The sequence below is a fragment of the Schistocerca piceifrons genome, chromosome 6 (assembly GCF_021461385.2).
Source record: "Schistocerca piceifrons isolate TAMUIC-IGC-003096 chromosome 6, iqSchPice1.1, whole genome shotgun sequence".
NCBI lineage: Eukaryota > Metazoa > Arthropoda > Insecta > Orthoptera > Acrididae > Schistocerca > Schistocerca piceifrons.
The window spans coordinates 381,668,593-381,695,162 of NC_060143.1; the positions used below are offsets into that span (position 1 = coordinate 381,668,593).

The 26,570-nt window shown below is 44.0% G+C and overlaps 1 protein-coding gene across 1 annotated transcript in view; it reads left to right on the forward strand.

Moving 5' to 3' along the window:
• LOC124803334 (vesicular glutamate transporter 1) overlaps nt 1-26,570 on the forward strand; it is a 199,208-nt gene that overhangs the window by 30,249 nt on the left and 142,389 nt on the right. The window contains exon 5 of the mRNA XM_047264518.1: nt 19,848-19,966. Within this exon, the coding sequence (XP_047120474.1) occupies nt 19,848-19,966 (119 nt within the window). The remainder of the gene's footprint in view (nt 1-19,847; nt 19,967-26,570) is intronic.

Sequence of the window (26,570 nt, forward strand, 5' to 3'; positions counted from 1 at the left end):
GTTTTTAATAGATCCTCATTGCGATGGTGCTTTGAAGTAGCTTATGTTCATACGCTATAACTCAAAACTCAGCAAATATGGAGTACAACTCCATATGCGTCCGCAGATCGTTTTCTAGTGGCTAGTGTTGCTGCCTCTGGAACACGGGGTCCCGGGTTGGATTCCCGACCGGGTTGGGTATTTTCTCTTCCCGGGGACTGGATGTTTGCGTTGTTCTCATCCTTTCATCATAATCATTCGTGGCAGTAGCTTGATTGGATTGTGTAGGAAACTGGACTGTGAAAAAATCTGCACTTTGTACAGGCGCTGATGACTGCACAGTTGACCGCCCCACAAACCAAACATCATCTTCATCATCATCAAATGGTTCAAATGGCTCTGAGCACTATGGGACTTAACTGCTGAGGTCATAAGTCCCCTAGAACATAGAACTACTTAAACCTAACTTACCTAAGGACATCACACACATCCATGCTCGAGGCGGGATTCGAACCAGCGACGGTAGCGGTCGCGCGGTTCCAGACTGTAGCGCCTAGAACCGCTCGGCCACACCGGCCGGCCATCATCATCATCATCGTCAGCATCATCAACTCCATATACCTTAATCCAATAAGGCATCCCCTAAGTTCTGCTTCTGCCATAAAACTGATACTGCATCTCATTAACCACATTGCTCTCCACGGGGAAAAATGTCTGGGTTGGCGCATTCTCCCTTTCAGTCTTCGCAGTATTGTGGAGTGTGGAAGTCCTCGCTGGGACGCCACAAAATTCGCGCAGCTCCTCGTCCACTAGCGCCGTGCTGTGCACGAGACAAATTATGAGACGTAATGTTCCGTACCCTTCGACGTTTATTGGTGGAGCCGAATTTATTCTATTTCCCGCTACACATGTACCATCACTGTAAACGAAGGTCATCAGCCTCGCTTTAGTCCACGACGCAGAGCTCGACAACCGAATTGGGAAATCAGCACCACAAACAATTGCTACAACGTCTCCAGTTGGTTTGTAATAGTACTTCCTCCGTAACCAAAACTGTATAACAGTGTAATGAAGTTAAAAGGGCAAGAGACACTCACACACACAAGTTTCCACTTCTGTAAGATCGCCTCATCGTTATCAAACGCTACGTCCAGTAAAAAATAAAACCATAAATAAAAATAAAACATTAAAAAATCGTAAAACAAGTAAATTTATCACTGATGATCACTCACAATCGACTTGTAACTCGCAACACTTCAAAAATCAGAGCACCGTCCCACAACGCCCTTAGTTCTCATCGTGCCCTAGTAACGGCTGCCGGGTAATTTCGAGAACTGCAAACCACCCTCCCACACACACACGAAATTATTCTCACGTTCAGATCTTTCCACCATAGCCTCCAGAGCAGAATAAGGGCATCACATGATATAAATAATAAAAAACGGCACCAGTTACTTATTTTTCATGCGTGGCACAACACACTTCGAGTATTTACTGCCATTTTCAAGTGAATATTTTAACGATGTTCGCATGTGCAATTTTCTACCTCTCTTGCACTATAGATGTCATTTCGAGGTTATAGTGCAATCGGAAAATCCGGCTAAACGAATGTTGTAGTACTTTTCTTTGCAAATCTTAGAAACTTTATTTTACTTTTTTCTACTTACAAGTATTGTGCCTCCTCCTTTATACACAATGTCACACACTCGCAAATCACCACTTTCACTTTTTGTTTTAGTAATCAAAACGTACTACTAAAACAAACATTGTAAGTTACTTTTCGCCTGTCAGTGACATACTGGATAATGGATTAGGCACAACAACTGTAAGTAGACAAACAAAATTACCATTTCTAACATTGCTGTTGTTGTGGTCTTCAGTTCAGAGGCTGGTTTGATGCAGCACTCCACGCTACGCTACCTTGTGCGAGCTTCTCCATCTACAAGTAACTACTACAACCTACATCCATCTCAATCTGCTTAGTGTATTCATCTCTTGGTCTCCCTCTACGATTTTTACCCACCACGCTGCCCTCCAATACTAAATTGGCGATCCCTTGATGCCTCACAACATGTCCTACCAACCGATCCCTTCTTCTACTCAAGTTGTGCCACAAATTCCTCTTCTCCCCAATTCTATTCAGAACTTCCTCATTCCTTACGTGATCTACGATATCCAAGAAATGACTCACCATTCTTTGTCCAATGGTGATAAAAATGTTCAACCGTCAGTAGGTCAATAGTCCAATTTACAACACGGCAAAATGCACGGTAAATCATCCCAATACAGGAGGTCAAAGGTGTAACACCAAAGTGAAAGCGTGAGGCACGCAATGACTGTCTAAACGAACATTTATATCACAGCTGTACAAAGAATGTTGGGTCATCTACTGGTTATCGCTTGAACTAAATTACCAATTTACGAGAAAATCTCGGACTCGCTTCTGAACAGGCACCATGTAAGTCCAGTGGACTGAGTATGTTCCCGTCTAAAAGTAGCACGGGAAACATTTGTGTGCGGATTCACCAGTGTGTGACTTCGAACTGTCATTAAATTCGTACGGAGATTATTTTATGAACTTGAACTGGTGCTCGATATGTAATGACTTTAATCTGTGCACTTACATTCAGTTATTACTGTTGGACAGGCTCCAACTACTGTTTATTCCTTTTTTTTTATTAGAAACACGGTAGCATCCCATAACTTCGAGACTTTCATAAAAGCAGCGATTAGAATTTCTCGCTTGGCATTCCATTATTGACTGTCGATGATAAACTTGTATGGAGACACAACTTTCGGATTAGGATATGACCATTTGGGACAGTGAGACAACTTTACAAGACAGGAGGTAAGAAAGCCTCTTAATAGTGAAGTGGTGAATTGGGCAGCAAAATAACTGATGATGACCGAGGCATAGAGAATATAAAATGTAGACTCGCAATGACAAGAAAAGATTTTCTGAAAAAGAGAACTTTGTTAATATCGAACATAGATTCGAGTGTTAAGAAGCCTTTTCTGAAAGTATTTGTGTGGAGTACAGCCATGTATGGAAGTGAAACATGGGCGATAAACAGTTTAGGCAAAAAGAGATTAGAAGCTTCTGAAATGTGGTGGTACAGAAGAATGTTGAAATTTATGTGGGTAGATCACGTAACTAATGAAGTGGTACTGAATAGAATCGGAGAGAGAAGAAATTTGTGGCACAACTTCACCAAAAGAAGGGGATTGATCGATAGGGCACATTCTGAGACATCAAGGGATCACTAAATTAGTATTGGAGAGAACTGTAGGGCTAAAAATAGTAGAGGGAGACCAAGAGATGAATACAGTAAGCAGATTCAGAAGGATGTAGATTGCAGTAGTTATTTGGACTTGAAGAGGATTGCACATGATAGAGTAGCATGTAGAGGTGCATCAAACCAGTTTTAGGATTGAAGAATACAACAACAACATTCTGTATGAATGTCGTCACTCAAAATGTTATGACGACGTGTTATGCCGCTGTGGAAACTTTACAAATCAAGACTGTTTTTACGATACGGAGATTACTCTATGTAACTGAAACTAGGAATCACAACAAAATGTTTTTGTGATCTAGACTTCGAGAATTTTTCATCCTTACGATTTCAGTAGAATTGTCAATATGGACAATCTCAGTGGAAAATGGACAAACTGTTTATCATAGGCAACTGGTGTTCCACTAACAGGAAAAGTCAATGGAGTTCCAGCGCGACCTCGTGGGATATTTTATGTTCAAATGTTTTGATTAATGGAAAGCAAAGAATTTAGGCGTTTGTGGACTCAAAATAGTGATGTTTGAAGCCGCCCATCGCTAGCTCAGAACTAAATTTGCAGCATCAGACTCGTTTTTACACGTGACACTACGTAGTCTATTCATCGCTGCAACTTATTTAATCAGTATTGGTGAAATTTGTCAGGACGTAAAGACGTATTTCGACGTATAAGGTGCGATCAAAATGTTTCCGTTCTAAGGCTGAAAATCCAGAATCTGTTTCTCCTACGGCAAAATCGCCGTGGGCATTTAGGCAATCAGTCCATCGACGCAAAAGGTTGAAGGTACCTATTTGCTAAAAAAAACTGCGCCCTGCTGCTTGAAAAAGTCCGTTACACCCATTGCACATTCTCGATGGACAGGAATCGTCGATCTTTCAAGGCCTTTCTTAAGGGACCGTTGGCGTGATAATCGCATGGAGAGAGATCAGGGCTATAGGGCCATTGAACGTGTGCCTTCCACTTGAGTCGGCTCAGCTTGAGCGCTACCTCATTTTCGACATCGGACATGCGTTATCATGAAGCAGAAGCATTCCACAACGGTGATATTCGAGAGACGTGCTGCCCCATACACATTCTTCAATCTCCGATGGGTATCTACTGGTGTTTCTCCTTCAGCAACCAAGAACAAAATAACAGCACGTTGATCCTCTTTGGACGCATTTGTCAATAACGTCGCCATATTTAACGTTTCCGCGTTTACCGCATGCACGTCGGAAAGTCACGAATACCACAACAATTCCTTGCCCACATGTCTGTGCTTATATACCCTCGCAGTCTTTGATCATCCCTTATAGAAACACAGTAATGCGCTAATTATTCAGAGTAAGAGTTCCTTACACACGGTAGTAGCCTCGGTTTTTCTACGCTTTTCGGCGGAAGTGTGTTTTTCTCGTCGTCACTGTATTTCTGTTGTTCTTTATTTTTTTCTTCAAAAATTTGGTGATCCCAGTTCCACCCGTCGATGTTAGATTGTTTCATTCGTAATATTTCGACTCTAACGTCAGTATCGATTTCAATTTTTGCACCTATGCCTGGAAGCTTTCTACCTCTGCTTCATAAAACTCTGCCGCCCTCACAGTCTCTATTGTTCAGTTCGCGATCCATATACCAATTTTCTGAGTATTGCTTTCGGTGTCGCTATCGGGACCCTTCCCCGTTCTTCCCTTCCCTTTTCTTCCAGTCCCCACCCCCCACCCCTATTTTTTATAGATATGTATACACGCGCCCTCCTCCTCGCGGGCCATCTGTGGGAGGAGAGAGAAGTCGGAGAAGGATTTCCCTTTCATCGCACGCTTTTTGCCTTTTAACCGGAAGTGGAGTCCGTTTGGCAGAGGCCGGAGTGCTGCAGATGAATAGAATCAGAATTACAAATGCCGCCACCCTCTTCTTCCACCCCTGCCCGCGGCCCCGTTCCTTCCCACTGGCGATGCCGGCCCGTTTCCTAGCGACGCGCCTCCGGCAGAGGGCTCGAGCAGCGGAGAGCAGCACTTCCGCCGAAAACACCGCCTCCCCCTCCCCCCCCCCCCAATCGCTCACCCCACGCAGGCCTCACCAGTTCTCAGAGCACAATCACAAGCGACCCAGAGTGGCGCCGCGGCGCGGTGATTCGCTGACATACACTGGGCGTTGTCGTTCGCGCGAACCAGTCCGTTCACGCTGACACTCTGAAATGTAAACTTCGTATGCCATTGTTTGTTGGAGTGCTTCGAATAGAACGTGTTGCCACACTGTTAAGGGCAGAAGCGATGAACAAAGACTTCACACCAAGCTGAGAAACGTTCCGTTTTACATCTGCATCTACATCTACAGGGATACTCTGCAAATCAAATTTAAGTGCCTGGCAGAGCGATCATCGGACCATCTTCACAATTCTCTATTATTCCAATCTCGTATAGCGCGCAGAAAGAATGAACACCTATATCTTTCCCTACGAGCTCTGATTTCCTTCATTGTCTCGTGGTGATCGTTCCTCCCTATGTATGTCCGTATCAGCAAAATATTTTCGCATTCGGAGGAGAAAGTTGGTTATTGGAATTTCATGAGAAGATTCCGTCGCAACGAAAAACGCCTTTCCTTTAATGATGGTTCAAATGGTTCTGAGCACTATGGGACTTAACATCTTAGGTCATCAGTCCCCTAGAACTTAGAACTACTTAAACCTAACCAACCTAAAGACATCACACACATCCATGCCCGAGGCAGGATTCGAACCTGCGACCGTAGCAGTCTCGCGGTTCCGGACTGAAACGCGTAGAACCGCAAGGCCACCGCGGCCGGCTTTTAATGATGTCCAACAAAAATCCTGTATCATTTCTGTGACACTCTCTCCCATATTTCGCTATAATACAAAACGTGCTGCCTTTCTTTGAACTTTTTCGATGTACTCCGTCAGTCCTACCTGGTAAGGATCCCACACTGCGCAGTAGTGTTCTAAAAGAGGACGGACAAGCGTAGTGTAGGCAGTCTTCTTAGTAGGTCTATTACATTTTCTAAGTGTCCTGCCAAAAAAAGCACAGTCTTTGGTTAGCCTTCCCCATAACATTTTCTATGTGTTCCTTCCAATTTAAATTGTTCGTAATTATAATACCTAGGTATTTAATTAATTTACGGCTTTTAGGTTAGACTGATTTTATCATGTAACCGAAGTTTAACTAGTTACATTTAGCACTCTTGTGGATGGCCTCACACTTTTCGTTATTTAGGGTCAACTGCCACTTTTCGCACCATTCAGATAAAAGCACTCCGTCTTCAGGCCACGAGTGGCCTACCGTGACCATCCCACGGCCGTATCATCCTCCTTGGAGGACCGCTCTCGCGGTCGTAGGATGGTATTCTTGATCGAAGCCGCTACTATTCGGCCGAGTAGCTCCTCAATTGGTATCACGAGGCTGAGTGCACCCCGAGAAATGGCAACAGCGCATGGCGGCCTGGATGGTCACCCATCCAAGTGCCGACCACGCCCGACAGCGCTTAACTTCGGTGATGTCACGGAAACCGGTGTAAGCACTGTGACAAGGCCGTTGCCTCATCATTCAGATATCTTTTCTAAATCGTTTTGCAGTTTGTTTTGATCTTCTGATGACTTTATTAGTCGATAAACGACAGCGTCATCTGCAAACAACCGAAGACGGCTGCTCAGATAGTCTCCCAAATCGTTAATATAGATAAGGAACAGCAAAGAGCCTGTAACACTACCTTGGGGAACGTCAAAAATCACTTCTGTTTTACTCGATGACTTTGCGTCAATTACTACGAACTGTGACCTCTCTGACAGTTAATCGTCCACCCTCGGAAGTTCCGTGGCGTCGCATGAAATTACACTCACGACCACGGCAAGAATACCCGCCTTTTCCGAGAAGCAAAAATTTTGCATCGCGTAATACCTGAGGCGCCTGACTGAGTTTCTCCCCTTGACAGCGCAAATAATGAACAAATGTGTGGTTAAAAACACTAGATAAAGATCACTGTCATCCACTACTGACTACTAGTTTGAGCTCACTCACGAGTCATCTTCAGACTAATGAAAATTATTACTTAATTAATTGTATCGGACACCAGGTGTTATACATCGTCATAACCTGTTGACCTGAATCGCTCTTGTTGTCGTGTACACACTAAAGTAAGTCGTCATAACTCACAACCTTAGCCATATACGATGAGATGCAGCTGCGCCTTCCGAACGGTTTTATGCAAATCTCAAGACCTTCAAAAAGGTCATGAGACATTTTCAAATTCTCTCACTCTCAACCTGCAAACTATTACTTCTACAGAAAAAATTGACCCTGAAGTTTTCGTAGGAAACGTGATGTTATCGAATTTTGTACTGGGATATGCTAATACTGGAGGTATTATTGAAGAAGTACGCGTTTGAGGGTCAGTATTATACGTTTTTCTTGAATAATTCGAAAACTGCGGCCTCTAGCAAAATCGTATCCTGCTACAAAATGTAACTAGATTAAACTTCCTACATAAAGTCCCTGTTCATTTTTTTCCTGTAGCATTAATACTTTGGCAATGACGAGCGACACAATATGAAAATGTTGCCTGTGATATTTGAAGACATTGCCGGTAGGGGCAGCAGTATCACCCTGTATATGCCCAGTGCTCGTATTACGACGCTAGCATATTTACATCCACACATGAACTACGCGATAGTTACCACTGTCAGTCACTTCATATTTAAACACATGTCTCCCTATTTGAGAATGCCAAAACACTGAAAAGTAGAGGTGCTTCCGCAGAACGCAATGTGTAGTGCACCAGCACTTAACGTCAGATGTGGCCAGCCTATCTGGTGCTGGAGGAGTTTAATGCCTCTATGTTCCTAGGGGCAGGAATTTTTCACCATGCGACACGACAGTAAATACTTAATGTATTCCTGTTTTCTCAGAAGATGAAACTGCAACAGCATTAACTATTCAGTTCACACCTGCTACCTGGGAAGTAAGTTGTGTGAAAGCAGTTTTCTTCTACTTGTTATGTTTTATTTGCATGAAATTCAAAGATAAAATTTTACAGTCCTCCAACACACAATAAAAACATCAGTTACATACAACCACAAACAAATTTTCAGAGATAAAATGAATTTTATATAGCAAATAAAGTAAGGAAAATTCCACAAAGCACTGTCTTGTTCCGTATTACTTGTTGCATTAGTCCCTCCATAGTTGTTGTTGTTGTGGTCTTCAATTCAGAGAGTTCTATCCTCTGCAAGCTTCTTCATCTCCCAGTACCTACTGCAACCTACATCCTTCTGAATCTGTTTAGTGTATTCATCTCTTGCTCTCCCTCTGAGATTTTTACCCTCCACGCTGCCCTCCAATACTAAATTGGTGACGCCTTGATGCCTGAGAATATGTCCTACCAACCGATCCCCTCTTCTAGTCAAGTTGTGCCACAAATTTCTCTCATCTCCAATTCTATTCAGTACTTCCTCATTAGTTATGTGATCTACCCATCTAATCTTCAGCATTCTTCTATAGCACCATATTTCGAAAGCTTCTATTCTCTTCTTGTCTAAAACATTTATCGTCCACGTTTCACTTCCACTTCACTTCCACTTCAATTCACTTCACTTCCTCCCATCAGTTAGGACAATTAGTGAAAAAGAAAGTGCGTGAGTGACCATGCCACTTGTCTGACTAACTTCATTGTAGGATGTGTTGTACGTGTACCAGTGGTGGATCTGGGGAACGTTGTTGACGAGTGCTGTGGCGACAAATGACTTTCATTGTAATCCACAGCTGGTGAACTACAACCGCATTGATACTGTTGGTTGAACGCCTCCGTCTTTCTGACGTGCTGAAAAAATCTTATCTTGGTCTACGAGATGGGATCTGGCAGAAATTATACACAGTCGCAGCTACGCTTTTGAAGTATGATTCTATTCCACCCTCTTACGGTGTTGGTATTGACAGGTCTTCCAGACAGCTTTAAAGTGAAGTTTTTCGTCTGTGTTCTCATTTAAACATTTGAGACGGGCATCGCTTTCCTTCCTCTTTTAGGTCAGAGGCATCTGGATAAAAGACGTGGTTCCACTGTTTAATGGGATTGGAGTGAAAGTGGTTCAGACTCAGTTGTTTCTGGACAGTGAGCGTCAGCGTTGCTACAGACGCCATTTTTGGCTTCCGTCGAGAAGTTACGGCAGTTATCCATATTTCAGTGTGCGATGCGATGTAGCAATTGAGAAACTGTTCCTTTTAGCTTCCGTACATTGTAAGTGGCACACTTATTTTTTGTAGCAGACACTGTAATGCCTATTCCTTCTTTTCCATGTGTGCTGTAGGATGCTCTTCCACCGTCTTTCGCATTTATTTACTAGAACCCAGCGTAATAATGCATTTGGCCAAGCGGTTCTAGGCGCTTCAGTCCGGAACCGCGCTGCTGCCGCGGTCGCAGGTTCGAATCCTGCCTCGGGCATGGATGTGTGTGATGTCCTTAGGTTAGTTGGGTTTAAGTAGTTCTAAGTCTAGGGGATTGATGACCTCAGATGTTACGTCCCATAGTTCTTAGAGCCATTTGAACCATTTTTTTTTTTTTTTTTTTTTTTTTTTTTGCCCGCATCTCGTGGTCGTGCGGTAGCGTTGTCGCTTCCCACGCCCGGGTTCCCGGGTTCGATTCCCGGCGGGGTCAGGGAATTTCTCTGCCTCGTGATGGCTGGGTGTTGAGTGCTGTCCTTAGGTTAGTTAGGTTTAAGTAGTCCTAAGTTCTAGGGGACTGATGACCATAGATGTTAAGTCCCATAGTGCTCAGAGCCATTTGAACCATTTTGAACCATTTTTTGAACAATGCATTAGTCTCGTCTAGGACCAGCAGGCCTCTCACTCTTGACCTAAGGCGTTGGTACACTACGAATTACATTCTGTCGGAAAACAACTTTAGTCTTTCGTCCCTGTTGAGTGGACGACGCAGGACACTCCGCACATGACGTACTACGTGGTGCAACATCGCTTCTCCTAGTAAAATCTGGCTTTAAGCAAGAAGTTTGCGTAGCACAAACGTGATAGGTCGTTCGACGCCGGCAGAGTCGCAGAACTTAGACACATTCCGCATTTGTGTTTTCTGACTCAATTGAACCGCAAGCGCATTAACTACTCAGTCCACACCTGTAAACCTCAGATTATTTAAAGAATCGAACTCCCCTGTATGACATAGCTTCAAAATTTTTCATTACTGTACAAGTAGGTTAATGTGTTGACGCTAAGGATGAAAGCGAGAAGTAGTTTCGAAGAGGTTTGAAATTATGTTTAAAACCTGTTGTAAGTCACTGAGTGCTCAGATTATTAAACACTGAATGAGTGTTGTCTGGGTAACCTTCACTCTGTTTTAAACAAAAGCAAGTTATTCACGCACCTCAGTGTTGAAGAAGTCGCATCTTCGGGACTACATATCGTACAATGATATATTTTTCCAGGTACATTTAGTGGTTTTGTAACATTGTTACAAAATGTGCTGCGAATAGAGTTAGAAGTGAAGACATAATAAATTAAAATGTCATTCCTAATGCTGGAGTTCGACTGCATGAACAACGGACATGCAGTAAACAATAACTTTTTTTCTTGTCATCGTTTTGTGTGTGTTTGGTGGGGGGGTTATCAGCGAGAGAATCTGCAAAGGTTTGAAATTATGTATTAGAGGTACTGGTAGTCGCTAAATGCTCTCGTTCTGAAACACTGGATGAATTTAGTGGAGGTACCTGAATGCTGGGCGTTACTCTGCCTCCAGTTGCCCACACAGTTGCTAATTGTAATACTTGTCTTACTGTGTTGAACTTATAACATGAGATTATGCCACTTAGTGAGTAGATTATGAAAACAATTTAAATTTTTTAATTCGGTCAATAATGGTACAAAATATTAAAAATTAAATTATTTGCTATCCCTGCTAGCTGCTACACAGGCAACCTGCAACTTGTATTGGGTTGCCGTGCCTTGGGCTAGTCGCATTGTAATATACAATAGGAAGATGTGCCACCTGCGAAGAGAGCTTAATCAACTTGTTGTTACTTTAAGCGAAGTGCTAATATCCTGTGCAGTAGTGACGGTTCGCATGAGAGAAAAGAGAAGGAAACTTCTGGATTTGCTGATAGCTAAGCATATAATGCACGAAGAGGAATTATTTGCTCGTGACGTAAGGGAAATGCAGAGGGTCAAGCAGTAATGTGTTTTTGCCACTGCATCAGTTATCATTTTAACTTCCTCGGTGCTGAAACGCACTTTTTACAACACATTTTAGACATTCTTCACATGAGATGCACCTGACTTGCAGCAACTGCTTTACTAGAATCCAGCATAGAACTCATTAGACTCGTCGTCAAGCAGTTGGCCGGTTACGGCTGACGCATAGCGCTGGCGTGCAATATATTGACCGCTGTCGGAAAACACTTTCACTATTTTTCACTGTCGAGGCCCGTAGTACGCGGCGCATAATTCCGCTCCTAGGAAATATCGGCACTGGTGGTCTGCGGTACCCGATATTAAGTGCGCGACGTACTGGTCCCCCGATTTCATCGGATTTTTCCTTTGTCAAGGGTGAATTAGCAGTGCTCTATTCTAGTAATATCTCTAGCTACTTCTTTGGCCGACAGAGAAATTAGCTCTATTGCTTGATCGATAATGCTAACGAAGATGTTTCCTCTCTGAGAAACATCTAGTCATAGCAGCTTCCCTTTAGGCTCCAACATATTATAATTTTTTTTTTTTTAGGAAAACAGAAAAACTATTGTGTGAGTCAGTTTCTGTAATTCCGGTTATATTTACGAGTCACATGTGTCAAGAAGTGAAGTGATTTGGTTGAGCGGTGACTGATCATAATTTTAAACTTTTATGTCAGAATGTGGCAGAGATTTTATATTACAACCAAACTTAAAAATACTTAATAGAACAATGCGCTAAAACCCAACGACGAGTGGCCGACCAACAACAAATATTTAGTAATAGACTATTACCTCTCAACAAGACCAACTGCAAGAACTATTACAATTAATTAAAATCAAAAAGTGATTAACAGGCCTCGAAGATACTAACTATGATATCAAAAATTAATAATATAATAAAATTACAGTTAGAGCAACCCGCCGAATGGGCACAGCTTAAAAATACATACCAGATTCAATAGTAATATGACTGCCCACAGGCTGGAGCACAAAATATTATTTTACTATAACAGCGAGAACATTTACATTAAAGCTTGCTCTGAATAATCACACTCACAGCGCCTGACAAATTCCACAGTGACAATATATCAGAAATGTGACATTGCATAAGGAATTTCGTCAGAATTAAAAATTGCAAGAGAACGAGAAAATGTTTCGAAATAAGCTCCCAAAATAGTTTTAGGCCTTATACTCAGAACCGGCATTATGGACATTAACAAGCCTAAGTAATATTTATAATTCAATCATCGCAAAAGGAACCTGAGTGGCAACTACAATAACACTAAATCGAAGACATCAAAATATGCCACCGAGCGAGGTGGCGCAGTGGTTAGCACACTGGACTCGCATTCGGGAGGACGACGCTTCAATCCCGTCTCCAGCCATCCTGATTTAGGTTTTCCGTGATTTCCCTAAATAGTTTCAGGCAAATGCCGGGATGGTTCCTTTGAAAGGGCACGGCCGATTTCCTTCCCAATCCTTCCCTAACCCGAGCTTGCGCTCCGTCTCTAATGACCTCGTTGTCGACGGGACGTTAAACACTAACCACCACCACCACCACCAAAATATGCATAGAGTTTGTTTTACGTAAACGTGCTTATATCACACGTCAGAAGGTAATAAAACATAACCCACTGGTCAGTTAGTGCTATTGCACAGTTAACCGAAATGATGATTATAAAAGAACTCAGAATTGAGTGACATGTATTACAAAACTGTATAATAACCATGCAGTCAGGATGGTGTTTTGGAATCTGTAGAGCGTCTTTCGGCGCTGATAGAATACTATTAGCAAGGTAACGCTTATTCGTTCAGATTGACTGTTCTGTGTCTGTTTGTGAGCCTCGGCTGACTCCTTATGCCAGAGACACTGCGGAATTTCGCTGACTCCTCTGTCACCTCTGCTGGAAGGTCGCCAAGACCGCTACAATACGAATTCGAATGACTTCTTGTTGGAAGCTATGCGGTAGCCTGCAGCCGAAGACGTAGCGTGAGTATGAGCCCCATACTGTGTTACAGCATTCCCGATCCTGCTCCGGAAGGCAATGATGACCTGCAATGACCTATCGGTATGTACTGATCCTGGTCCCACCGGACAGGCAGGCTCTGGCACTGCAACTGCGATCAGGAACAGAGACAGCAGATGGCCTTCTCACCCAGGGCTCACGTTGATGTTGGTGCAATAAGTACCGTGCGATATATTGCTGCTGGAAGACCCTCCGTCTCCCTATCAGCAATGTGGTAGGCGGCGGCCAATGCAATGACCTACGAGCGGCAGGTCATAGTTACTTGGATGTTATCCCGAGAATGCCGAGTAGTGGCTTCATGAGGAGTCTGGAACATCTAACGCATGGATGTCACTACACTGTAACAATCATTGAATCAAGTTGATTGGCGACTCCATGGAGTGCTGTGTGCATAACGACCATATACAGGGTGAGTCACCTAACGTTACCGCTGGATATATTTCGTAAACCACATCAAATACTGACGAATCGATTACACAGACCGAACGTGAGGAGAGGGGCTAGTGTAATTGGTTAATACAAACCATAAAAAAATGCACGGAAGTATGTTTTTTAACACAAACCTACGTTTTTTTAAATGGAACCCCGCTAGTTTTGTTAGTACATCTGAATATATAAACAAATAGTAATCAATGCCGTTTGTTGCATTGTAAAATGTTAATTACATCCGGAGATATTGTAACCTAAAGTTGACGCTTGAGTACCACTCCTCCGCTGTTCGATCGTGTGTATCGGAGAGCACCGAATTACGTAGGGATCCTAAGGGAACGGTGATGGACCTTAGGTACAGAAGAGACTGGAACAACACATTACGTCCACATGCTAACACCTTTTTATTGGTCTTTTTCACTGACGCACATGTGCATTACCATGAGGACGGCCGGACGCGGGATGGAACCGTCGTCCTCCCGAATGCGAGACCAGTGTACTAACCACTGCGCCACCTCGCTCGGTCTGCGTTATTAGTCTTGTAGTTATTAGCGATTCGGATCTGACGGTATTTTCTCAAGGAAAGTTCGAATGATGAGCGAATACACATTTTCGGGCCAAAATATTGCCAAATATATTTGCTAGATTCCCTCTCCCCCACTCTAGCGCCCTCTGCACACACGGAGTAGTCCTAGCGGCAGCGACATTCTCCTGACCATTAAGCCCGCACCTTGCGGAAGCCGGGGAACCCCCGCGTGCTGATGGCGCCATTCACTGTGCGTGACGTCACGCTTCCGGCGGGCTCCCTGTTTCTCCATTTCCGGCCGCGTGGCGCGCGCTCACGCTTCGACGCGCAATTAGACGCCGAGCGGCGGCCGCCGGCTGAATGCGCCTTTTGTCGGCCCGGCGCGCTGCTGATGCGCTTTTCGTTCAGCGGCGGACCGGCAAAAAGGGGGTTAGCAACTCGTGATGGATGTGGCGTTCTGACAGTGGGGCAGGACGACTGCGATTGTACGCCGAGCCAATCTTACGATCAAGAACACGCTTATGTAGTTTATATCAGGCAGTAAATAACGGCGTGCAGGTTGATGCCGTGAGCCTGAACTTCCGGAGGACGCCCGATACATTTCCGCAGTGTACCCTAATGAGCAAAGTACGAGAGTACCGAATATTAGTACCCAGCAGAAAAAATGAGAGATTTATTGTTTCACAAACAATAATATACACAAGGCAGCCCCTGAGAAACTGAGCACTTCGATAAAGTCATATAATAACTGAATTGCAAGGCACCGAATATAGTTTACAGACCCCTATAAGCAATTACATTCACAATATTTTAAAGGCGTCAACAAATAAAATCTACATTTTAAAAAAAAAACAAAATAATTTAAAGGCGCCGACGAACATTGACATAAAAAGTTATTTAAAAGCGCCACCAAGTAAACTGAATGTCACAAGGATAAAAATAATTTAAGGGCGCCAATGAGCATTAAGATCATAAAATTGTTCAAAGCAAATAATAAGATTTTAAGAACTACAAAAAGCAACTTATACAAATTACTATCAAAAATTATGTTACAACGACAAAAATAATTTAAGGGCGCCAATGAGCATTAACATCAGAAAATTGTTTAAAACAAATAATAAGATTTTAAAAACTACAAAAAGCAAATCATACAAAGTAATATCAAAAAAATTATTTGAAGTCGTCAACAATAATAAAAGCAAGAATTACCCGCCGGCCGGAGTGGCCGTGCGGTTCTGGGCGCTACAGTCTGGAGCCGAGCGACCGCGACGGTCGCAGGTTCGAATCCTGCCTCGGGCATTGATGTGTGTGATGTCCTTAGGTTAGTTAGGTTTAAGTAGTTCTAAGTTCTAGGCGACTGATGACCTCAGAAGTTAAGTCGCATAGTGCTCAGAGCCATTTGAACCATTGAAGAATTACCCATATCAAAATGTTTTAAGGCCAGCAATAAGCAGAACAAACGCTGTACCGTTCCATGTATCTCAACATGGTACAAGCAGACTCACAATGACGCAGGTTAAATTACAACCCAGGATTTGTGCCAACGAGGAACACCAATGCCTCGCTCTTGAAACTTTGCCTAGAAGCAGGAATTTACATTCGACATTGGTCACTATAGGCCGTCAACTAGTTTCACATAGGTAGAATAAAAATTGCTGATAAAAAATATACGTATTAGAATCTAAATTAACGTCATTCTTTCACTTCCATCGCTGGATGTTCAGGTCCATGCGTTGTGGGTGGCTTCCGTCGTTGTTCATTGACTGTTTGGTTCAAATGGCTCTAAGCAATATGGGACTTAACATCTGAGGTCATCAGTTCCCTAAACTTAGAACTACTTAAACCTAGCTAACCTAAGGACATGACACATATCCATGCCCGCGGCAGGATTCGAACCTGCGACCGCAGCAGCCACGTGGTTCCAGACTGAAGCGCCTAGAACCGCTCGGCCACCAATGACTGTTTGACTGTGGAATATCGTGAAAGTGTAAGGAAAGATATAAAATGAAATTACTGTACTTCGCCTCTACGACGATAGTTTCTTTCTTAGAGGCAAAATATTCAACAAAAGAGCCGACATGGAGTTCAGATAGTCTTGTCATTGAGCAATGGCGAACGCAGCCCTATTGAAATCGGCATCCTTTGAAATAATAACTAATAGTTTTGATTAGCTGGCGATCTATAAGACTAAGTATTTCAGATATGACTGCTGTATAAAAACCTCCACACAATTAATTAAGCAATTATTAAAAAACACTTTTACGTGAGCGACATTTACAATATACACTCCTGGAAATGGAAAAAAGAACACATTGACACCGGTGTTTCAGACCCACCATACTTGCTCCGGACACTGCGAGAGGGCTGTACAAGCAATGATCACACGCACGGCACAGCGGACACACCAGGAACCGCGGTGTTGGCCGTCGAATGGCGCTAGCTGCGCAGCATTTGTGCACCGCCGCCGTCAGTGTCAGCCAGTTTGCCGTGGCATACGGAGCTCCATCGCAGTCTTTAACACTGGTAGCATGCCGCGACAGCGTGGACGTGAACCGTATGTGCAGCTGATGGACTTTGAGCGAGGGCGTATAGTGGGGATGCGGGAGGCCGGGTGGACGTACCGCCGAATTGCTCAACACGTGGGGCGTGAGGTCTCCACAGTACATCGATGTTGTCGCCAGTGGTCGGCGGAAGGTGCACGTGCCCGTCGACCTGGGACCGGACCGCAGCGACGCACGGATGCACGTCAAGACCGTAGGATCCTACGCAGTGCCGTAGGGGACCGCACCGCCACTTACCAGCAAATTAGGGACACTGTTGCTCCTGGGGTATCGGCGAGGACCATTCGCAACCGTCTCCATGAAGCTGGGCTACGGTCCCGCACACCGTTAGGCCGTCTTCCGCTCACGCCCCAACATCGTGCAGCCCGCCCCCAGTGGTGTCGCGACAGGCGTGAATGGAGGGACGAATGGAGACGTGTCGTCTTCAGCGATGAGAGTCGCTTCTGCCTTGGTGCCAATGATGGTCGTATGCGTGTTTGGCGCCGTGCAGGTGAGCGCCACAATCAGGACTGCATACGACCGAGGCACACAGGGCCAACACCCGACATCATGGTGTGGGGAGCGATCTCCTACACTGGCCGTACACCACTGGTGATCGTCGAGGGGACACTAAATAGTGCACGGTACATCCAAACCGTCATCGAACCCATCGTTCTACCATTCCTAGACCGGCAAGGGAACTTGCTGTTCCAACAGGACAATGCACGTCCGCATGTATCCCGTGCCACCCAACGTGCTCTAGAAGGTGTAAGTCAACTACCCTGGCCAGCAAGATCTCCGGATCTGTCCCCCATTGAGCATGTTTGGGACTGGATGAAGCGTCGTCTCACGCGGTCTGCACGTCCAGCACGAACGCTGGTCCAACTGAGGCGCCAGGTGGAAATGGCATGGCAAGCCGTTCCACAGGACTACATCCAGCATCTCTACGATCGTCTCCATGGGAGAATAGCAGCCTGCATTGCTGCGAAAGGTGGATATACACTGTACTAGTGCCGACATTGTGCATGCTCTGTTGCCTGTGTCTACGTGCCTGTGGTTCTGTCAGTGTGATCATGTGATGTATCTGACCCCAGGAATGTGTCAATAAAGTTTCTCCTTCCTGGGTCAATGAATTCACAGTGTTCTTATTTCAATTTCCAGGAGTGTATTACCAACGAAGAAGCAGTCAAAGAATCAACGGGACACAAATCTTGTCATGACAGAAGAAGTACTGTAGCCTTTTTAGCTTGTTTTACAATATAAATCCTAGAGATATGCAAACAGCATCTTAGGATACTCTGCAATACAATTTCTTGAAATTATGTAACTGAGTAGTACAAGGTGTATTCTCTACATATTTTTATTGATTTTTTTAAAGTAAAGGAAAAGGTTGTGTTGCATTACGTCAACTGGCAAGTAATTTTAACTACACTACTAGCCATTAAAATTGCTACACCACGAAGATGAGGTACTACAGACGCGAAATTTTACCGACAGGAAGAAGATGCTGTGATATGCAAATGATTAGCTTTTCAGAGCATTCACACAAGGTTGGCGCCGGTGGCGACACCTACAACGTGCTTACGTGAGGAAAGTTTCCAACCGATTTCACATACACAAACAGCAGTTGACCGGCGTTGCCTGGTGCAACGATTCCTCGTGTAAGCAGGAGAAATGTGTACCATCACGTTTCCGACATTGATAAAGGTTGGTTTGTAGCCTATCGCGATTGCGGTTTATCGTATCGCGACATTGCTGCTCGCGTTGGTCGAGATCCAATGACTGTTAGCAGAATATGGACTCGGTGGGTTCAGGAGGGTAATACGGAACGCCGGGCTGGATCCCAACGGCCTCGTATCAGTAGCAGTCGCGATGACAGGCATCTTATCCGCATGGATGTAACGGATCATGTAGCTACGTCTCGATCCCTGGGTCAACAGATGGGGACGTTTGCAAGACAACAACCGTCTGCACGAACAGTTCGACGACGTTTGCAGCAGCGTAGAGCTCCGAGACCATGGCTGCAGTTACCCTTGACGCTGCATCACAGACGGGAGCGCCTACGATGGTGTACTCAACGACGAACCTGGGTGCACGAATGGCAAAACGTCATTTTTTCGGATGAGTTCAGGTTCTGTTTACAGGATCAAGGTGGTCCAATCCGTGTTTGGTGACATCGCGGTGAACGCACATTGGAAGCGTGTATTCGTCATCGCCATACTGGCGTATCACCCTGCGTGATGGTATGGCTACACGTCTCGGTCACCTCTTGTTCGCATTGACGGCACTTGAACAGTGGCCGTAACATTTCAGATGTGTTACGAACCGTGGCTCTACGCTTTATTCGATCCCTGGGAAACCCTACATTTCAGCAGGATAATGCACGACCGCATGTTTCAGGTCCTGTACGGGCCATTCTGGATACAGAAAATGTTCGACTGCTGCCCTGGCCAGCACATTCTCCAGATCTCTCACCAATTGAAAACGTCTGGTCAATGGTGGCCGAGCAACTGGCTCGTCACAATACCCCAGTCACTACTCTTGATGAACTGTGGTATCGTGTTGAAGCTGCATGGGCAGCTGTACCTGTACACGCCATCCAATCTCTGTCTGGCTCAATGCCCAGGCGTATCAAGGCCGTTATTACTGCCAGAGGTGGTTGTTCTGAGTAGTGATTTCTCAGTGTCTATGCACCCAAATTGCGTGACAATGTTATCACATGTCAGTTCTAGTATAATATATTTGTCCAGTGAATACCTGTTTATCATCTGCATTTCTTCTTGGTGTAGCAATTTTAATGGCCAGTAATGTAGATTATGACAGTGGACTTATGTGACAGATGTGTAGTGTAGCTCGTTCTGAGGCGCTCTGCTGACGTGTCTGCGTTGTGTTGGCAGATGGCGGTGTTCAACTGGACGGTGGCCGTCGAGAGCGCCGTGGACTCTTCGTTCTTCTGGGGGTACCTGGTCACGCAGGTGCCCGGCGGTTTCCTGGCGTCCGCCTACCCAGCCAACAGGTGCGTCCAACGACCGCAGCAACCTGTTCCACACCTAAATACTCTCAATTACAGTCATCATTTACGTATGAATAAATGCTATGTCTGATGCAACTTAATCTATGCTGCGACAAGGATAGAAGCTGAAGCAATGAATTAAAATTTGTGCAACGGCCAGGACTTGAACCTGGGGCTCTTGCTTATAAGGCACGTTATAGTGTTACCCTCTACGCCGCCATAGCCCTGTAGCTGCTACCACTGCACGAGCTCAGATCGTCTGGTGCCTGAGTAACAGAAACTTCAGTTCACCCACGCCTGAGCTACAGGCAGGATTCCGGCATTTCGTACAAAACTGGCGTGCTATTCCAACATTGGAGCGCCTCGGCAACAGTGGCGGTTTAAGAAGGGGAAAATTGGATGAAGGTGTGAAGTCGCTGTTTTGGAGGACATTGGAAAACGGTTGTACTCTCAGCTGCAGTAGACACAGTGTGGTGCTGTAGTGGTTAGCACATCTGCCTAATAAGTTAGTCGGCACGGTAGCTCAGCGTGTTCGGTCAGAGGTTTAGCTGCCCCTGTAATAAAAAACTGAGTTAACGGATCAACGACGAACTGAAACGGGTGTCCTGCGACGTCCGCCCTGAGCAGATGCAACGAACTAAGAGGAACAAAATGAGATTTTTAAAAAAAATTAAAAAATAAGCGGGCAGCTTCGGTTTCTAGGCTTGGCTAAGGCATAAATTTTAATTTATTGCTTCAGCTTCTATCCTTATCGAATATAAAACTGACTTATGTGTCTCCAGGGAAATGTAATTTCATCAGATCAATGAATTTACTCTATTCATTTTGTGGTTGAAGCTCCCTTTGTCCCTGTTTGCTTTCAAATATACGGAGTTACCGAAGGCACCCGTTTCGATTTCCGGCCGAGTCGGAGCTTTTCTTTGCTCGGTGACAGATTTTGTGTTGTTCTTATCTTCGTATCATCATTACTGACACGAAAATCACCTACCTAGAATCACATGACAAGTCTTAAGCCTGCGTAACTTCGTACCAGGCTATGACTCGCAAGTGATGAATGTTCTGAATTGTGAAACACTCTGTCATATCGTCCTTCCACTGTTGAGATGGTTGTATGCGCACGCTCCTAAGGCAATAAATTGACAGAAAGAGAGAGGGAGAGAGAGAGAGAGGAGAGTGTTTCCCCTTTAAACTAATGTATTTATTGATCCATAATTCAATCTAGTGACGGATTTTAGAGTCACATGAAGGAATGCTCGCCTGAAACCTCCATAACCAGTTTTCTTGTTGCAAAAACATGAGACTGTGTCTTGTACAGCGTCTGTGGATATTACTTCCACACATTTAATTGTTCTATAATACAGTAAAGCTATTCATAAGATACCATTAATTCATCAGTGATAGTTATTCCTGGAAGTAAAGCTCTTACTAAGGAACATGCGATATTTCCAAAAGAACTGACTTTGTTAAATGTCTTAACAAATTACCTGACTAGAAAGTGGAAATAGCTTCTATTTTAAAATGTATTCAATTTGCAACTGGTTTTTCTTAGTACTTCTATTACAGCTCTGGCTAAAAGCGAAAGTCTTAAAGAGGTTCTAATATACAACACTCTCCCCTACTTTGAGCGATCGCAAATTGTTCTTCAACACCTCTACTTTTTTCGGTGCAGTGTCACCATCATCAATGAGTTCATATCATTTTCTCTCAAATCAGATGTAAAACAGTTTGCGTGATAATATATACATCTTTGGTTATGATACCTGTATTCAGTATACTGGTAACAAAATATATACGTTAATATCGCGTAGTCATGTCCGTGTAGCTGTCTGTCATTTACGGTGCAGCTGACATTTGCTGCAGTTTGTCTTCTTCAATGAATCAGGATTATTCTTATGAATATAAATACCAGAATCGAACAGGCGTATATATATCAACATGTAGACGCTTTTATGTGAAATTTGACAGAAGATAAAATGAACTCATTGGCGGTAGTCAAACTTCAAAGAAACATGTATGGGTGTTGAAGAAGAAGTTGTGTTTTCTCAAGACAGGACCACGTTTCCAAAATTACGTGTGATTTTCATCATCGTTTTCTATAGAACGTGTGTCGCTTAATTATGTTAGGCATCTTTTGTGGCCTAAGAGAAATAAAATAAATTATTATTTAACTATCAATATTTTGTTGTTGGATATGTAGTGTTAGATGCCAGCTGACTTCCTTTAAAACTTGCATATATAGGATTGTGAAGACGTTATCGGTTCACAGAACATATTCTGAAGCAATCCAGATATAATTAGTTTGGAAGGAAGCGTTAAAATAAAAATTTTTGGGGAAGACCAAGACTTAAAAAAGTAAGCATACTCAAATTTATGTATGTTGGAATAGTAATGCAGAGATGAAGAGGTTTGTACAGGGTAGATTAGCGTGCATAGCTTCATCATACATTTCTTCTGGCTGAATATCACAATAACAACAGCGAATTACTTCTACAGGTGATGCTTTGTGTTAATTCTGCGACCAACCGCTCTTTAAAGATTTCCAGAACTGTTATTCGGTCGTCAGCTACCTTTAGATCCACTGAACGCTGTCTGTGTTTAAAGGCACTTCGCATTTACACTAGATGTAGGTAATGTCGGTGGTCGTGGCGCTGGTGTAAAGTGCTGAAATTACATAGATTCTGCTGCTTTGTGCACATAAATAAAGAATTGCGTTGTTATCTTGTCAATTAAGCATTATGCAGTTTCTCAAGTAGATAAAAACGTTACCGTTAACTTGCTGTGACAAATTCGGATAAAATTCCAAGATCACGATGATTGCCTCCATTATCGTGGTCAGGAGCTGTCTGTCGTGAAAGAGGCGAGGCTTCCACTTATATGCCCAGAGGACAGCATCTTTTCGGGTACATGACTTCATGGAGATGCCGCACGCTGAGATGAAGCTCTCTGCCTCCACAGATTATGTTCGTGCTCGATTTATAATGTCATTGCAGCACCACCACTCTTACGACGCGATAAACTATGTTTCATGCTCTAAGCATACTGTATTCAGATCTTCTATCATTTTCGTAATTGTCGCTTCATCTTCAGCCAATACACCTTTCAAAACAGCAGATGACTGGAATCCGAAACATACAAAAAATATATGAATCTCCCGAAAGAATGAGCGCAAAGAGAGCAAACTAACAAACTAAGTATTCGTGTATTTCTGAATAATAACTTACCAATACCATTAATTACAGAAATGGGTAATGAAATATCAAATTACCAGAAATACCCAAAAATAAACTACACTCCTGGAAATTGAAATAAGAACACCGTGAATTCATTGTCCCAGGAAGGGGAAACTTTATTGACACATTCCTGGGGTCAGATACATCACACGATCACACTGACAGAACCACAGGCACATAGACACAGGCAACAGAGCATGCACAATGTGGCACTAGTACAGTGTATATCCACCTTTCGCAGCAATGCAGGCTGCTATTCTCCCATGGAGACGATCGTAGAGATGCTGGATGTAGTCCTGTGGAACGGCTTGCCATGCCATTTCCACCTGGCGCCTCAGTTGGACCAGCGTTCGTGCTGGACGTGCAGACCACGAGAGACGACGCTTCATCCAGTCCCAAACATGCTCAATGGGGGACAGATCCGGAGATCTTGTTGGCCAGGGTAGTTGACTTACACCTTCTAGAGCACGTTGGGTGGCACGGGATACATGCGGACGTGCATTGTCCTGTTGGAACAGCAAGTTCCCTTGCCGGTCTAGGAATCGTAGAACGATGGGTTCGATGACGGTTTGGATGTACCGTGCACTATTCAGTGTCCCCTCGACGATCACCAGTGGTGTACGGCCAGTGTAGGAGATCGCTCCCCACACCATGATGCCGGGTGTTGGCCCTGTGTGCCTCGGTCGTATGCAGTCCTGATTGTGGCACTCACCTGCACGGCGCCAAACACGCATACGACCATCATTGGCACCAAGGCAGAAGCGACTCTCATCGCTGAAGACGACACGTCTCCATTCGTCCCTCCATTCACGCCTGTCGCGACACCACTGGAGGCGGGCTGCACGATGTTGGGGTGTGAGCGGAAGACGGCCTAACGGTGTGCGGGACCGTAGCCCAGCTTCATGGAGACGGTTGCGAATGGTCCTCGCCGATACCCCAGGAGCAACAGTGTCCCTAATTTGTAGGTAAGTGGCGGTGCGGTCCCCTACGGCATTGCGTAGGATCCTACGGTCTTGGCGTGCATCCGTGCGTCGCTGCGGTCCGGTCCCAGGTCGACGGGCACGTGCACCTTCCGCCGACCACTGGCGACAACATCGAGGTACTGTGGAGACCTCACGCCCCACCTGTTGAGCAATTCGGCGGTACGTCCACCCGGCCTCCCGCATGCCCACTATACGCCCTCGCTCAAAGTCCGTCAACTGCACATACGGTTCACGTCCACGCTGTCGCGGCATGCTACCAGTGTTAAAGACTGCGATGGAGCTCCGTATGCCACGGCAAACTGGCTGACACTGACGGCGGCGGTGCACAAATGCTGCGCAGCTAGCGCCATTCGACGGCCAACACCGCGGTTCCTGGTGTGTCCGCTGTGCCGTGCGTGTGATCATTGCTTGTACAGCCCTTTCGCAGTGTCCGGAGCAAGTATGGTGGGTCTGACACACCGGTGTCAATGTGTTCTTTTTTCCATTTCCAGGAGTGTATTTTAAGAATAAACTAGTAAAATTAGAAAGCTTTCAAGGAGGACAAAATAGGAAATATGCAAAAAAAGCTGAAGAAATAAAAAGGCTACGTGCGGAGAAAACAGAGAGTTGGAATAATGGGAAATAACTATGAACAAATGTCTTTGAAGTTACTACGAGATGCCAGATGCTGAACACAAAGTTAGGAAAAGCATATACTTATCACCAATCCCGCAACAGTGGAATTTAATAGGAATGCGTCACCCATTTGATACGAAACACACATATAAATGAGGAAAATACGAAAGTAATGTAAAGTGTTACACTGGAGGCTGCCCACTTGCTAAACGTCAAAATTGTGAAAGAGATGCCAGAAATAATCCGACGCAACTGTTAGGTGACCGGATACAGAAAGCAGAGAAGAGCCCAAGGAGAGACAGTCTTCTTTGCGTGATACTCTCTTCCTCAATATTTCGATAACCTTGTGTCTGCGAAGCTGCCGAATCCCACGGAGGAACTCTGAATGTTTCATGGAGTCGGTGGTCGATCCGACACGACCTTTGGGATCTCTCAACCTCGACACAAAAAGTTTATTCTGCTGAATGCTATCGACTACCCTCAGAGCATTGTTCTTATCTTTGAGTAGGCAGAGCGAAAATAAAAATACTTCGATTAAACCAAGTACAATAAGAATAGTTTAATTTAGTGCTCATTCAGTTGTAATCAAGAAATTCTACTTGCAAAATTGTCTTGTTTTATTACATACCTCAGTACTTTTCAACTACCTTTAAGAGTTTATAAATTCCATGTTTCATGGCGAAAACAGTCACTAACTTTGCATACAAGGGAAGCAATTCCGGTGCCGGCTAGAATTATATGTCCTTCTCCTGCTGCCTCCAGAAGATCACGCCTAGAGCGTGTTCCGGTCTCACCATCTCATCCTCGGTCTTCTCTTGATCCATGGTTTAAAATCCATTACTAGTTTAGGAAACCTTTGTACTGGCATAGGGAGTAAATGTTTCTCCATTTTTCCTTATGTTGACTTGGCTTTTGGGTTATTGGCTGGATTCCTAATTCTTTCCTTACTACTTCCTTTCTTATTTTGTCTCCCCTAGCGCAGCCTTTCAGACCTTAAAAATTTAATTTCTGATGCTGCTAAACGCCGTAAGACATCAACTTTCTGCAACATATAATAAAGTAGGAATTAATAAAGTAGGAATTCCCATGACTGTATAAAATTTCAGTTCCCTTTCTTACCATTAAGTGATCTTATTGAGCCGGTATGTATTACTTTATTTCTGTGTATCCAAATCTTGATCATATGCTATGTCACACCCTAAATACTTGAATTGGGCTACCAGTTTTTTTATTTTTTTTTTTTTTGTTTTTGATAATTTCCCTAGATTATTCTGGTGAATACGTAAAAAGGCCATGATTTTAGTTGTATTTATAGATATAGTCAGAGTATAGCTTGCACTTATCTCATTTAGTTTATGTAATGCCATTTAATTTATTTTCGCTGTCTCGTATGGTAACTTAATCATCTGACAATCACATCGTGTTAATATTTTTATTCCTTCCAATATTTATGTCTTATGGTGTTCTATCTCCTTTCCATTTACTGATCATGTTCGTTTATATAGATACCGAATAGTGTTAGTGACACGCCACACTCTATTTTACTCCCTGATTATTTGTATTTCAAGTATTAGCTCTTTACCCGTGTCATTTCTAATTCTGACGTTCGTATAGATGCTTTTTGCGGCTTAAATGAGATGTCTAAGGATTCCTCTTTTTTCCGTTATTTCCCATAGCTTGTCTCTGTGTATTCTGCCAAGTGGCTTTCCATAATCGACAAATGCTAGTTGAGTTTCCAGATTAAATTCTCGTCTCTTGTAAGAAAATATAGTTACATTG